Source organism: Nothoprocta perdicaria, unplaced genomic scaffold (assembly GCF_003342845.1).
Source record: "Nothoprocta perdicaria isolate Ctin4 unplaced genomic scaffold, notPer1 scaffold_221, whole genome shotgun sequence".
NCBI lineage: Eukaryota > Metazoa > Chordata > Aves > Tinamiformes > Tinamidae > Nothoprocta > Nothoprocta perdicaria.
Genome location: NW_020455423.1, coordinates 425,014 through 437,726, shown reverse-complemented (window position 1 = coordinate 437,726; position 12,713 = coordinate 425,014). Strand labels below are relative to the sequence as shown.

Below are 12,713 nucleotides of genomic sequence, written 5' to 3'. Positions count from 1 at the left end.
GTGATGAAAACTTTTTCACTCCATAAGTTATTAATCACTCAGACTCTACAGCTTTCTCTTTTTCCCTGCTCTCAAACTACTGACAGAAAAATATTTGTTAACTACTTGGTACAGGCAAAACAACAGCTGAAATATAATTGTGTGGGAACAGGAACTCAAATATAAAACTGAATTATACTGAAAATACTGCAAAAGTATTTTCAAAAAGAATGCCTCTGCACAGAAAAATGAATTATTATTCCTTTCAGGAAGATGATACAATACTCACATAATTTTCCTATGCAGACCATAAATATATGCTTTTTCTATTTGGCAAAATGAAAGTTGTCTGAATACACTGAATTAAAATACTTTCAAAAATAGATTTAATATCACTGAAACAAACGTTGAATGTATACTCCCTCTACATCATATGCAGGAGGAAACTGGCAAAAGAGAGAAAGAATAAGACCGACAGCATCAACTTAAACACACAAGTTTTCCTTAGGAAGCAAATGATTTTTTTTAGTAATTTGAAATAAAATTACTTTAGGGACAAATATAAGTTTAAAAAAAAAAAACTTCTTGAAGAGAAAGCTGGGAGCTGGTGAGAAAGAAGAACTACACAGGAATTTTAATAGAAACAATGCAATAACCTCTTTCTCCCCTCAAATTCTTTTACAGTCCTTTAAATCCTTTAAATCCTAAAAATGATTACATGCTAGATTGTTTTGACCTGACACTATCTCAATTCAAATGTATGTCTTTTACCTAAAGTTACTGAAACCTACAGTAAACTACATTACATTCACTGTTATTTGAACAATAGAAACTTGCAAAAGTAACAAACTACATGGACAAAACAGTGAAATCTCAAGTAAAAAAAAGTATTTAGGTTATTAAGGTTGGAGGACAAAACAAATCTACAAATCTAGTAACATCTACTACAAATCTTCAGAAATGATTATTTTTATACTACCATTCTTCAGAGTGCTTGAAGGACCAACCTTGGTTTCTTATAAAATCTGAATAGAAGACCACAATCTCGTCATGATGATTTGTCACAATGACAATGTTGCACAACATTAAACTATSAGTATTTTTCAACTCTTTGTCTTTATATTCTAATTAATAAAAATAAAATATTTCTAATTAAAACAGAAAAACTGCTTTAATTACAAGATCTACAGCAACTGAGATCTTAATAAAGCACAAGACAGTGTTATCTACTTTGGGCTAGTTGTGCTTAGGTCATGCAGACAGACTCTAGGTATGAGGCCACATATCTGAAGTACTACAATACATGTTTTGACCTAGTTTAAACTGAAAAACCACTTCCCCATTTTATCTTTTTGCATTACTCAGACAAATCAACTAGAGCATCCTACGTTGACATGACTGTGAAATGTGTTTCAGAAGTGCACTCCTGATCCTAGCTGCTAGAACAGCCTGGACAACAGCGGGGAAAATGCTGTCAGCAAGCTGAAGGAGGCTGATCCTTCCCCGCTGCTCAGCACTGGTGAGGCTGCAGCTGGAATGCTGTGYCCAGTCCTGGGTTCACCAGCACATGAGAGGCCTGGACCTGCTGAAGTGAGTCCAGCAAAAGGCCAGAGAGAYGATTATGGAACAAGAGTCTCTCTCATGAGGAGATGTTTAATCTCAGGCATAGAGAAGTAGCATCTGATCTGTATGTATAAATATTGATGAAGGAAGTAAGAAAAATAGAGCCAGACTCTTCTCAGGGGTACCCAGTGAAATGACATGAGACAACAGACAATTTGCAATGCATGATATTCCATTCAAACGTAAGAAAAAGTTTTTTTTTACTGTGAGCACAAATACTGGATTAGTCTGTGCAGAGAGGTTGTGGAGACTTCATTCTTGGAGCTACACAAAACCTAACTGGCTGTGTGCCTGAGCAACCTACATTAGGAACYGTGCTCTGAGTGGAAGGTTGGATTAGGTGTTTTTGAGAGGCATCTTCCAACCTCAGTGATTTTGTGAATTACAATGCTAATATCAGTGCATCCGTCTTCAGAAGCAAGTAACAAAAGCTAAGACAATGAAGGAGGGTTCTAATTTTACTTCCRGAGGTAAAAGTCAAATGAAGCTGAACCAAAAAATGTATATTTTAAACTGGAAAAAAAAATGTAGGACAGCATATTTACAGTTGACTGTATACAATTCACCTTTACTGGTTTAAYGTAAACACACTTCAGCATTAAAATATTAATTTCTAAAATAGATGTGTTCTACTTGATTTCATTCCTGTCTCCAGAGGAAAATCTTTTTTACCTACTACCTAATCACAGCAAGTGACAGAAGTACTAGTTAACATAAGTAATCACAGAAAGTGACAGAAGTATTAGTTAACATTACCTTTAACATTAGATACATAACACCCACCGAGCTTCAAACTGTATTTATTATTATTACAATTATTTCTCCATTTATTTTTTACTGTGCCTCCACAGTAAAAAAAGAACAAAGCAATAAAAGTGCAGCTTTCCTATTTTAAACCTTTTGAAAGGAAGCAGAGCAAACCATCTGAGACCGATAATATTAAAAAAAAAAAAGGCAAGGCACAGAAAGAAAAATTGAGGACTGTTTTTCATTTATACTCATAACACAATCAAAACAAACGTCAGTGTACACTATGAAGTGTATGTCTACATCTTCAATATCTGACCAGATCAGTTAACTTATTCTGAGCAAAGAACAGATTAAATCTATTCTTCAGCGCATAATCTCTAGTAATGGGCTTTACATCATTAGCAGGATTAGTAGCATGGAGAACGGTTTTTGCCACCAGCAGAAAGAGAATGTGACAACTGAACTTTTACAAAGGTATTTGATAAAACTAGTATAAAAATGAATATTCAAGTGAGAAAGCTCAGGGATTTGATCTTATTGACRAAGAATGTATTTAAATTATCGAATGTCATGGTTAAATGGAGTCTCTGAGTATGTGCAGAATCTCAAGTGAAATAGACAAAGTATCACTTAATTTCCATATTACTCCTGAATTATGCACTTTTTCCTCAATTATTCATTCAAAAATGAATCAAAAGCCATGAAGATACACTAATGAGCGGAATAAATAAAACAGCAAAGAACTGAATAASTTAGAAAGTTAACTCATCTGTCTGTGTTTGGCCATTTGCTTTGAGGCTGAATCATTAAAAACATACAGTATTTCAATCGCCGATAAACTACGAGATCTTCTATTACACAATAAATTTACAACTTCCAAGGTCTGCAATAGCCTATGAATTATACTTTTTCATCCTTTTTGTTCGTRAAATGCAGTGTTTTAATGGGTTGGCTTTGAAAAACTTGTCTCATGGATATGAGTAAGCTTGAAAGCCACTCAAATTTTATATCAATTTCCACAAAAGAATGGACAATTTTTCACTGAAATGACCGTCAAATAGTTGTAAAAGAATCTAGTCTCTTATGCTTTTCTTTCCTGATGGATCCTACAAAAATATGTATGTCCATCCAATATGATGTTTCAGAAGGATACCTGCTTTCTTATCTTAAAGATGAATATGATTGCTGTGGGAGACTTTCTTAAAACTTATTTTAAAGAGATCTTGTCCACATATTTCAAATTGACACCTGATATTTAGCAGATTCTAAAACAAAACCCATCACCACACTTTCACTCTTCAGTTGTTACTCAAATTACATATTATTTCATGTTGTGATTACTAGATGTCCAAAAACTATCTATACTTTAGAATGTCAATACTCCTCTCAATATATTTAGAGTATTAGATTACCAACAAATGTATACGAAAGTGTTCAAAAAAAAAAAAAAAAAAAAAAAGCACTATTAACCATCTTTGAAAAAGACCTTAGCAAGAGTACTAAAAGCTTGAAGCAATAGCTATTAAGACTTTTTTTGCTCTAAACACAACAACAGAAGCTTGCTGAAGACAGAATTACCTCTCAAACTACGCAGTTTCTCAAAAATTTACTTTTGAGTTACACTGCCTCTGGCACATTGTTGTTATTGCACAGAGCAGAGATTTCTTATCAAAGTCTGCCTCCTTGTGTTTGCAAGCTTACATCTCTTGAAGTCACAGTCACACCCATTTAAGTTAACATAAGAAGAAATGTGTTTTATTGACCACTAATTATTTGTTTTCTGTTTGTTGGTGGATCTAYGTGGCCCTTATAATTAGGTTCAATAAGTGTAAGGAAATACTTACCGAACATGCATTTGCTATATACTAAGTGATTATGATGAATGAAATACTACAGCTGAGAAAAAGCATTATATGCAGTGGAATATAAACACAGTGACTCTAACTAAACATAACCAAGCCTTCTAAACATAGTGATTGTTTTAGATTGCAACAACTGCGAACACTTCATTATCTGTAAAGTACATTTATCTTTCTCCAAAATAGCTGTCTGCTGTTCATTTGAGCCAGATGGATCATGTTTGTACGGCTCAATAAACAAACTTGTTTCCTTGATTTCCATACAATCTGCACAATCTAAAAAGTAGTAAGTCTTTGAAATCAGGTATATTTATGATACATTTTGCTGTCAAAAGCCAAATATTCTTTCTGTCAATAATGTACACTACTAACAGTATCTAGGACTAAAAGGAAGTAACAGTTTTCCAGCAGTGTATAAAGCCACTGATCATATGCTGTTGTGAGTCTCTAAAAAAGGAATAAGCACAAAGGGCTGGTAAGAATCAGCACATACTACAAYGTAAAGCAACTATGATATGTTATGCAGCACAGCAGCATCAATGTTCTCCTAAACAATATTCTTTGTATCACGTGGATAATTGTGTGGCAGTCAAAAAATATAGAATGACTGTATGTTTGAGTTTGGAAGGGACCTCTGGAGATCATGCAGTTCAACTCCCTGCCCCTCCACCCTGTTCAAGCAGGGTCACCTATAGCACACTGCCCAGGACCCTAGCAAGGCAGCTGTTTAACATCTCCAAGAGTGGAGACTTTACAGTCTCTCTGGGAATCATGTGCCAGTACTATGGCACTCTCACAGCAAGAAAGTCTGATCTTATATTCAGTCAGAACTTAATGTGTTTCAGCATGAGTCGGTTGCCTTTTGTCCTATCACTGACCATGACCGAGAATCTGGAATCATCCTCTTTAAAGCCTTCCTGCAGGTACTCCTACATAGTGAAAAGAAATATCTGCCCACACCTCCCCCATCAATATTCTCTTCTCCAGGCTTAACAGGTCCAGCTCTCTTGGCATTTCCTCACAGGAGACATTGTCCAGGCTCTTCATCATCTTAGTAAACCTTCCTTGCACTTGTTCCAGGAGTGCTATGTGTCTCTTGCACTGAGTTCAGAATTGCACACGGTACTCCAGATGCAGCCTCAGCAAGACTGAGGGGGAGGATCATCTCCCTTAACCTGCTGGCAATGCTCTTCCCGATGCAATCCAGAACACCTCTGGCATTGCGACTGACAATAAGAGCACATTGCTGGCTCACGGTCACCTTGTCCACCAAAACTCCTAGGTCTTTCTCTATAGAGCTGCTTTCCAGCAGGTCAGCACTAAGCCCATGCTGGGATCGGAGTTACTGTACCTTCAGTGCAGGACCCTGCACTTGCCTTTGCTGAACTTCAGCAGATTCTTCTCTGCCCATTTCCCCAGGTCCCTCTGGATGGCAGCACAGACCTTCTGAGGAATCAGCCACACCTCCCAGCTTCATTCAGCAAACTTGTTGGGGTGCACTGTGCACAAATGCACTCTGCATCCGGGTCACCGAGGAACAAGTTGCACAGGATTGGCCCCARTATTGACCTCTGAAGGACACCACTAGTTACACGAACTAAATGCCACCAAGTCTTTGCGCCTTACTTTCACCTTACTTTCTACTCATCCAGCCTGCACTTCCTGGGCTTGCCTATGAGGATGCTATGGGAAACAGTAGCAAAAGCCTTCTCCAAGTCAAGATCTCAACATCCACTGCTGTACCCTCATCTGTCAGACAGCAATTCCATTATAGAAGGCCATTAGATTCATTTTGCATGATTCTCCCTTTGTGAATTCATGCTATGGCTGATCACCTTCTTGTCTTCAAGAGGCATGGAAATGATGTACAGAACGAGCTACTCCAGCAAACAAATACAAACAATCCCTTTTGCAGATAGTCTTATTTTGTAAGGTAGAGATTAATGTTTAGCAAATTATAGTTTCTTATAAACATAAACAAGCAATACTAAAAAAAATTAGTAGTCCTGCTTTCCCCCCAAGCCATAGCATCTGGTTCCTTTTCTATGTCTTTGCATGAACACAGCTGTTCAAAATAGGGAGCTGGTCTGACTAAAAAAAGGATTTGTTGTTGTGATCATAAGGTTAAGTCAGTGTTTGCTTTGGAACAGATTATTGTTGAGAAGAAAAGATTGAAGGACTACAATATCTTTTTTGGGCACTGTTTTACACTAGYTTAATACTCCCAATGAACTATAGCCAAAAAGTAAGCAAAAGTTTAAAACAGTATATGTAAATAAAATATGTGCTGAGAATTTGAAATTTGAATGATGATTATACATCTCTGACATCAGTAGATGCTGRAGAGAGACAAAATAAACAAGAGCAGTAAGTGGTTACTCTTGACAGCTTCACTGCTAAGCTAAAGCAAGTGATAGATTTTAAAAAGCACCTTTAGATTTTGAGGTTGCAAATAAGCCTTGCCAGAATTTACTTATTTGCAGTATTTCAGAAGTTGCTCTTATTGTCAGAAATATACAAATAGAACTAAACTAATATACAAATGAAGACCCTAGTCAATGTATGTCCATACTGAACTCACTGTATAACTAAGACACTAATATAAAGAGCCAATCATACAGCTAAGGATGGGCCACTTCTGGCAACATTCCAAAGTCACAYAGAATTCCAGAATTCAGGCATTCTTATTTTGGGATTGATACATCCCTGCACGACGAAAATAAAGATATTCACCACCATGCGTGAGGTGTCTTGAGAGAGAACATACAAGAACATCCCAGCACATGACCTGTGTGGACCCCTTCTCTCACTGCTGAAGACCCCATTGTTTTGGTTGTGTCGCACACGCACTTCCAGGCATACATGTGCAAAGCAGAGAGCAGAGGTGAGCTGCTGGTTCAAAGCTTTTATGAAACTCATTTCAAAGGCTCAATAGGATGTTTTTAGGTGGAAACACTCTATTTAGGAGAAATGGTGTTTTCCTTTAATTCTACGTAATATCTGTGTTGCTGAGAAAATATTATCTGAAAAATATTCTCAAGCCTTTTTATATACCTTCACTTAAAATGATACAATCTACTTTTAAAGGAAGCTGCTATTCATAGAATGCCACACATTCAACTATATATTATACGTGCTTTGGCAATAGTAATATTAAAGATCACTAATTTGGGATTCCAAACAACTGCTTCAAAACAATATTTGAAATTAATGCCCATAAGACCCTTTTTTGCTTCACACACAATTTTCAAATAATTGTCCTCTTACGAAACAGAACTTCTTCATCTTATTTGACATACCACAACCTAAGGAGTAACTAGGTGTCACTAGTGTAAAACAGATGTAGATAAAACAGAGACAGCAGATAGTGTTCTGAAATGATGTCACCAATTCTTATCCATTGCATATCTAAAAGGACAAAGGATTTATGCATCTTGTTTTGAAGAATGGTGTCACTGCTTTTCACTTTAAACAGTAATGTACCGAGAAGGATATCACTAGAATATGGTTTTCAGCTAGACAGATGTGTGGAAGTACTCAAGAAGAATAATAAACACAGGATATATATATTTTCTAACCACTTAAAGACAACGCAAAGGACCTAACAGATAACACTAATTAAGGATTCAATAACATTAGTTTTTTTTTCTGTTCAGTAAGACTCCTATTAAATTTAAAAGTGAAAGRAAAACAGGGATCAGCTACCAAGACATTTCTGCTTCAAATTAAAATAAAAAAAAAAATTCTATTTACTTAAACTAAATGCTAGGGCTTTTTTTAGTAATTATACATGGTATCATGCCTATTTAATATATATATACATATATAATATCTTAAAATATCATATATATACACACACATATTTTATATGTATGTATAAGTGTGTATATACATATATATATACACACACACACACACACACATATATATAGTATTTTGAGACAGCTAGTGCTTCCTGTCACACAAAGCGGCCTTTGTCTTATGTTTTTCTGCAGAAGAAAACAAAGGAAAAAAAAGAAGACATTACATCAAATTTTCTATTTAGCTGTTTTGTTTCTTGGTGATACTTTTGCATATCAGCACACTGTTTACATACAACATACTAAAATTTCTTCTGACTTCTGATATGCTATGAATTTCTTCTGAGCTATGTTTACAGCTTTACGAAGCCCGAATTCCATGAATTCGATTTTGTTAAGACAAATTAAACTATCAGCTATAAGTCTTTTTTTTCCCCATTTAATCTTTTTTTGAAAACAGGCTGTTACAAAGTAAACCTCAAGAATGACCTGCTATCTCAAAATATATACATGCATATATTTAATAGTAATCATATATAATAGTTTGTAACTATTTACAGCCAGGTAATCTTCCAAGTTTTCCAAGCATCGTGATGAACAGTGTCAAGAATTTAGGACAATTTGTATTTCTTAAGCAGCTCTGGTAATCCTATAGAAAGGCTCAGAGACTGCACCCTGACAGTTGCCTGTTTGGAAGCTATGAATTAGTTTTAAAGATTTATACTACGGCAGGCTTTTTCATCAAAACGAACACAGCAAAACCAACACAAACAGCACAACTCACCTACCAACCAACTCAAAGAATACAGAGGTGAAAAGGCTGGCTTAAGAGGGGATAAACTGAACATCATTAAAAGGATTAAAGTCACCCAAACCAAAACTAGTTCCTGTGATAAGAAAGACTTTGCAKTCGGCGAAAAGCCTGAGAAGCATCTCGACTGTTATTTTTTAGCAATACTTATGACCACTGTCAGTGCAGAGAAGCCTGCTTTCACAGATCTGTGTGCGCCACTCGTACACTCAGGAGGTCGGCACACTCGCCCCAAGCCCTAASGGGCTTAACGCCGCACAGAACGGCCCTTGGGCTCGCAGGCGAGGCGGCTCACGAGGAGGGTCGGGGAGCCCAGGGCTGGCGCCTCCCCCTCTCCTCGCTACACCGGAGGGGCGCCCGGCGCAACCCAACACCCCGCGCGGGAGCGGGGAGGCGCTGAGGCCGCGGCGGGGCTGGCGGCGCCCGCGGAGACCCACGACGGGCCGGCGAGGCGGGGCTGCGCTGCGGCCGCCTCACTCACAGTAATACGCCACGACCGGCTCGCGCTTGTCCAGTTCTTGCGCGGTTCGTAAATGATGCTGGATGCTCTTGAACTGCGGTGGCAACGGAGGGAGCGCCAAGGCTGCCATGGCGCCAAGGGCGAGGCAAGCACCGGCTCACCAACAGCCACAACGGCTCTCGCTGCGCCGGCCGCTTCCGCTTCTGCTTCCGCACGGCGCGGCGCGCCTGCGCGGAGGGCGGCGGCGCGCCGGGGGGCGCCCCCTGCGGGCGGGAGGGCAGCGCGCCGTCACGCCCCGCCCCGCAGGGAGAAGATGGCGGCCTGGCCCCTGCTGGGCGGTTAGGGTTGCTTGCACAAAGGCGGCCAAAGAGCTGCAAATAAAGCCTGCGTTGAGGCTGAAAAATCAGAATTCCATTTCCATTCTGTTATGTCATTGTGGTCCGTGCCCCCCTGGTCGAGCACTTAGTGGCAAATGGGTTGTTTTGCTCAGCAGGTGCCAGGGCTGCCCAGACTTGCCCTGGTTGTACCTTTCTGCGCTGTGGTCTGGTTAGCAGCGCTGGGCTGCGCTGCTTCCCAAACAGTCTGGCGGCCAAGGAGGCTCTGCTCGTAGCAGAACTGCAACTTCCCGGGCAACTTTTCCTCTGGGAAGCCGCCAGGGCCGTCTCCTTCTGCTGAAAGGGAATTGGGATGGTGAAAGAAATGAGGACTGTTGAAGCCAAGTGGTTTAGACAGGAACTTATAAACTGGTGTGTAATTTTAGTGTCTGTCATCTCACTCTGACAGCATAGTTAAATGATTTCTTAATTTCTTTTATATTACTTTTATCTCCAAACGTCCCTCTGGTCCCCAATTTGCCACCTGTGGCACGGGAGAGCGTCTGCGCTCCGGAGCAGAGAGCGAGATGTGCTCCATGGGCATACATGGCTGCCGTGTCTCATTGCTGCCCTGGGAGAGGGCTGAAAAGAGAGYGGAAACAAAATCATGACGGAACAGAAGATAGGAAGAGAGCCGAGCAAAGAGTGGCTGTGGGACAGGGATGTGGTGGTTGTGGTGTACTAGAAGTTCACTGGCCCAAAGCAACTATACCTTTGATGTAAAGGCAATCGCCTCACTTTACTAGGGTGTATTGAGCTCGTTTTGCTGCAGCTGTTAGAGGAAACAATTACAAGGCTCTTTGTTAAGCTGAAATGTGCGTAATGTCTGGCTAGAGACAAAGCTGATTGCAAACACAGGAGCTGGGAATTGATTTGAATGMGCTCTGTGAAAATGAGTCAGCTAGAGAAAGGCGGAAAACAAAAAGTCAAAAAAACACTTATAATGTGACCCTGATATAAGCAATGAAATATCTCCTGCTGTGTCCTGGGAGACAGGACTCTGTGTAAAGAAATAGAAGCTAAGAATCCCCAAGTTTATTACAAGAATTACAAAACAAGTAGCTTCTTTTGTAATGGGAAAAAGCTTTAGGATCATTTCAAATATTTGCTAAATATTTGAGCTAAAACCAGGCAGGATACCAATGCAACACAGAAACACATAATGTTAGCAGGCATATTATAAATCCCTGAGGATACAAGCATGGAAGGGAGCTACAAGCAAGCAATATCAATGAGGATTAAAGTGGTGAGAATTTGGAAGATTAGAAGAAAGAAATATTTGGGGCCACTTGAGAATACAAAGCATACAGGAAAACAAATGGCAAAAATAGGAAAGAAAGTGTTGRGAACTGTGGAGAAATGGTTCTTCATATGGACATAATATCCCCATCAGCATGTTCCAGAAACTAAGGATGGAAATTGAAACACGGCAAGTTCCATCTCCATTTGAGGAAGAACTTTTTTACTGTGAGAGTGACAGAGCCCTGGCACAGGCTGCCCAGGGAGGTTGTGGAGACTGCTTCTTTGGAGATCTTCCAAACCCGCCTGGATGCTGCCCTGTGCCCCGTGCTCTGGGTGTCCCTGCTTGAGCAGGGGGGTTGGACTGGATGATCTCTAGAGGTCCCTTCCAACCTCAAATGTTCTGTGGTTCTGTGAATCGGGCACAGAAAAATAAAATGGCACACATAATGTGTTTTGTTTTTAAGTGAAAAACTAAGACTGAGGACTTGGAGAATTTTCACAGGACGTGAAAATATCTGCATGTGGTCTGATTTGGAACAAGAACACAGTTTGAAATGTTTCAGATTTTGAACACTGATAAGTGGGTGAGCAGTGGGCAGTCCAGGCCTTTGAACCCCCTCAGGCAGTCTCAGCAGTGTTCTTGGTGGTCACGGGGAAGTCTCCCATGGGGATTTTATCACAACCTTGTCATTATTTTCCCTAGTGTTTAGTATTTCCATTACTTGATGCTCTTCGATAGGTTTCAAAACACTTTAGAAAGATCAGAGCAACGTTTGAACCCTAAATTGAGTTAATCGTATTAAATGTGATTTGAATACAATTGGTCACAGCTGTACCTGGAGTATGGAAATAAATTCTGGTCTTAGTAGTAATACCTGTTTTTTCTTTTGTGCTTCAGTATTTTGAATACATATTTTCTGTGTATCAGTATTTTGTGATATACTTTGAGAAAATATGAAATCCAAAACAGATAATCTCGTTTATATGACAGTAACTACTTGTGTAGTTTAGAATTACAAGACTCATAGACCTGGACCTTGACTGGGACTGCTTACATATACACCAGCCACAGTTGATGGTGAAAGGCTTTATTTGTTTATTCCAATATTTTCCAAATATTCCTGAAAGAACCCAAAAGCCATCCCTTTGTCCTCAATCTTGTATACTTTTATATGAAATGTTGCCTAAACTGTGCTTTTTTTTTTTTTTTTTTTTTTTTTTTCCTCCCTACCAAAGTTAAAAATCTGTTAGGAAAAGAAAGCTGTTCCTCTTCTCACTGTAACAAACCTCAGAAAGTTATATACCTCAGACTGGGCCCTGAGATGCTGAAGAATTCCTTATGAGTCTGTTGTTTGCTGGATCATTGCGAAGTAATGAAGACTCTGAGTGTATCTCTTGTTTTACCAAGATTTGTAACAGAAATGGTTTGATTTAGTAGCTATTGAAAATGATAAATGAGGCCCGCTTGTTTTTTTCTGGAAATTGAAGGTGTTTGGTAAACCAATGAAAAATATCTAGTTATTAGGACTATAATTTGTAAAAAAAAAAAAAAAAAAAGATTTTTTTTTTTTTGAGACTCTTTTTTTTCACACTAGTTACCTCTTTTTCCAAAACTAAGTCATGGAGCTTTTTACTCCTTCAAAATTAATATACCACAAAAATGGTGTGTGCCATAAATAAAGGTCTCAATTTTGTCTCTGAAACTTTTCCAGCCTGAGTCATTATTATGTCCAGAGCACCTGAACCATAGCAGAGACAATTTTCCCAGATGATTTACGGTGAGTAGGGACAACTAAAGTAGGCGCAAACTGGAAT

The 12,713-nt window shown here is 39.0% G+C and overlaps 1 protein-coding gene across 2 annotated transcripts in view; it reads right to left on the bottom strand.

The window, feature by feature from the left end:
* VTA1 (vesicle trafficking 1) overlaps positions 1 to 9,446 on the bottom strand; it is a 37,089-nt gene extending 27,643 nt beyond the window's left edge. For both annotated transcript variants that reach the window (XM_026039199.1, XM_026039198.1), the window contains exon 1: positions 9,304 to 9,446. In XM_026039199.1, coding sequence (XP_025894984.1) covers positions 9,304 to 9,412 — 109 coding nt within the window. In that variant the 5' untranslated portion in view covers positions 9,413 to 9,446. The remainder of the gene's footprint in view (positions 1 to 9,303) is intronic.
* Between the last annotated feature and the right edge of the window lie 3,267 nt (positions 9,447 to 12,713).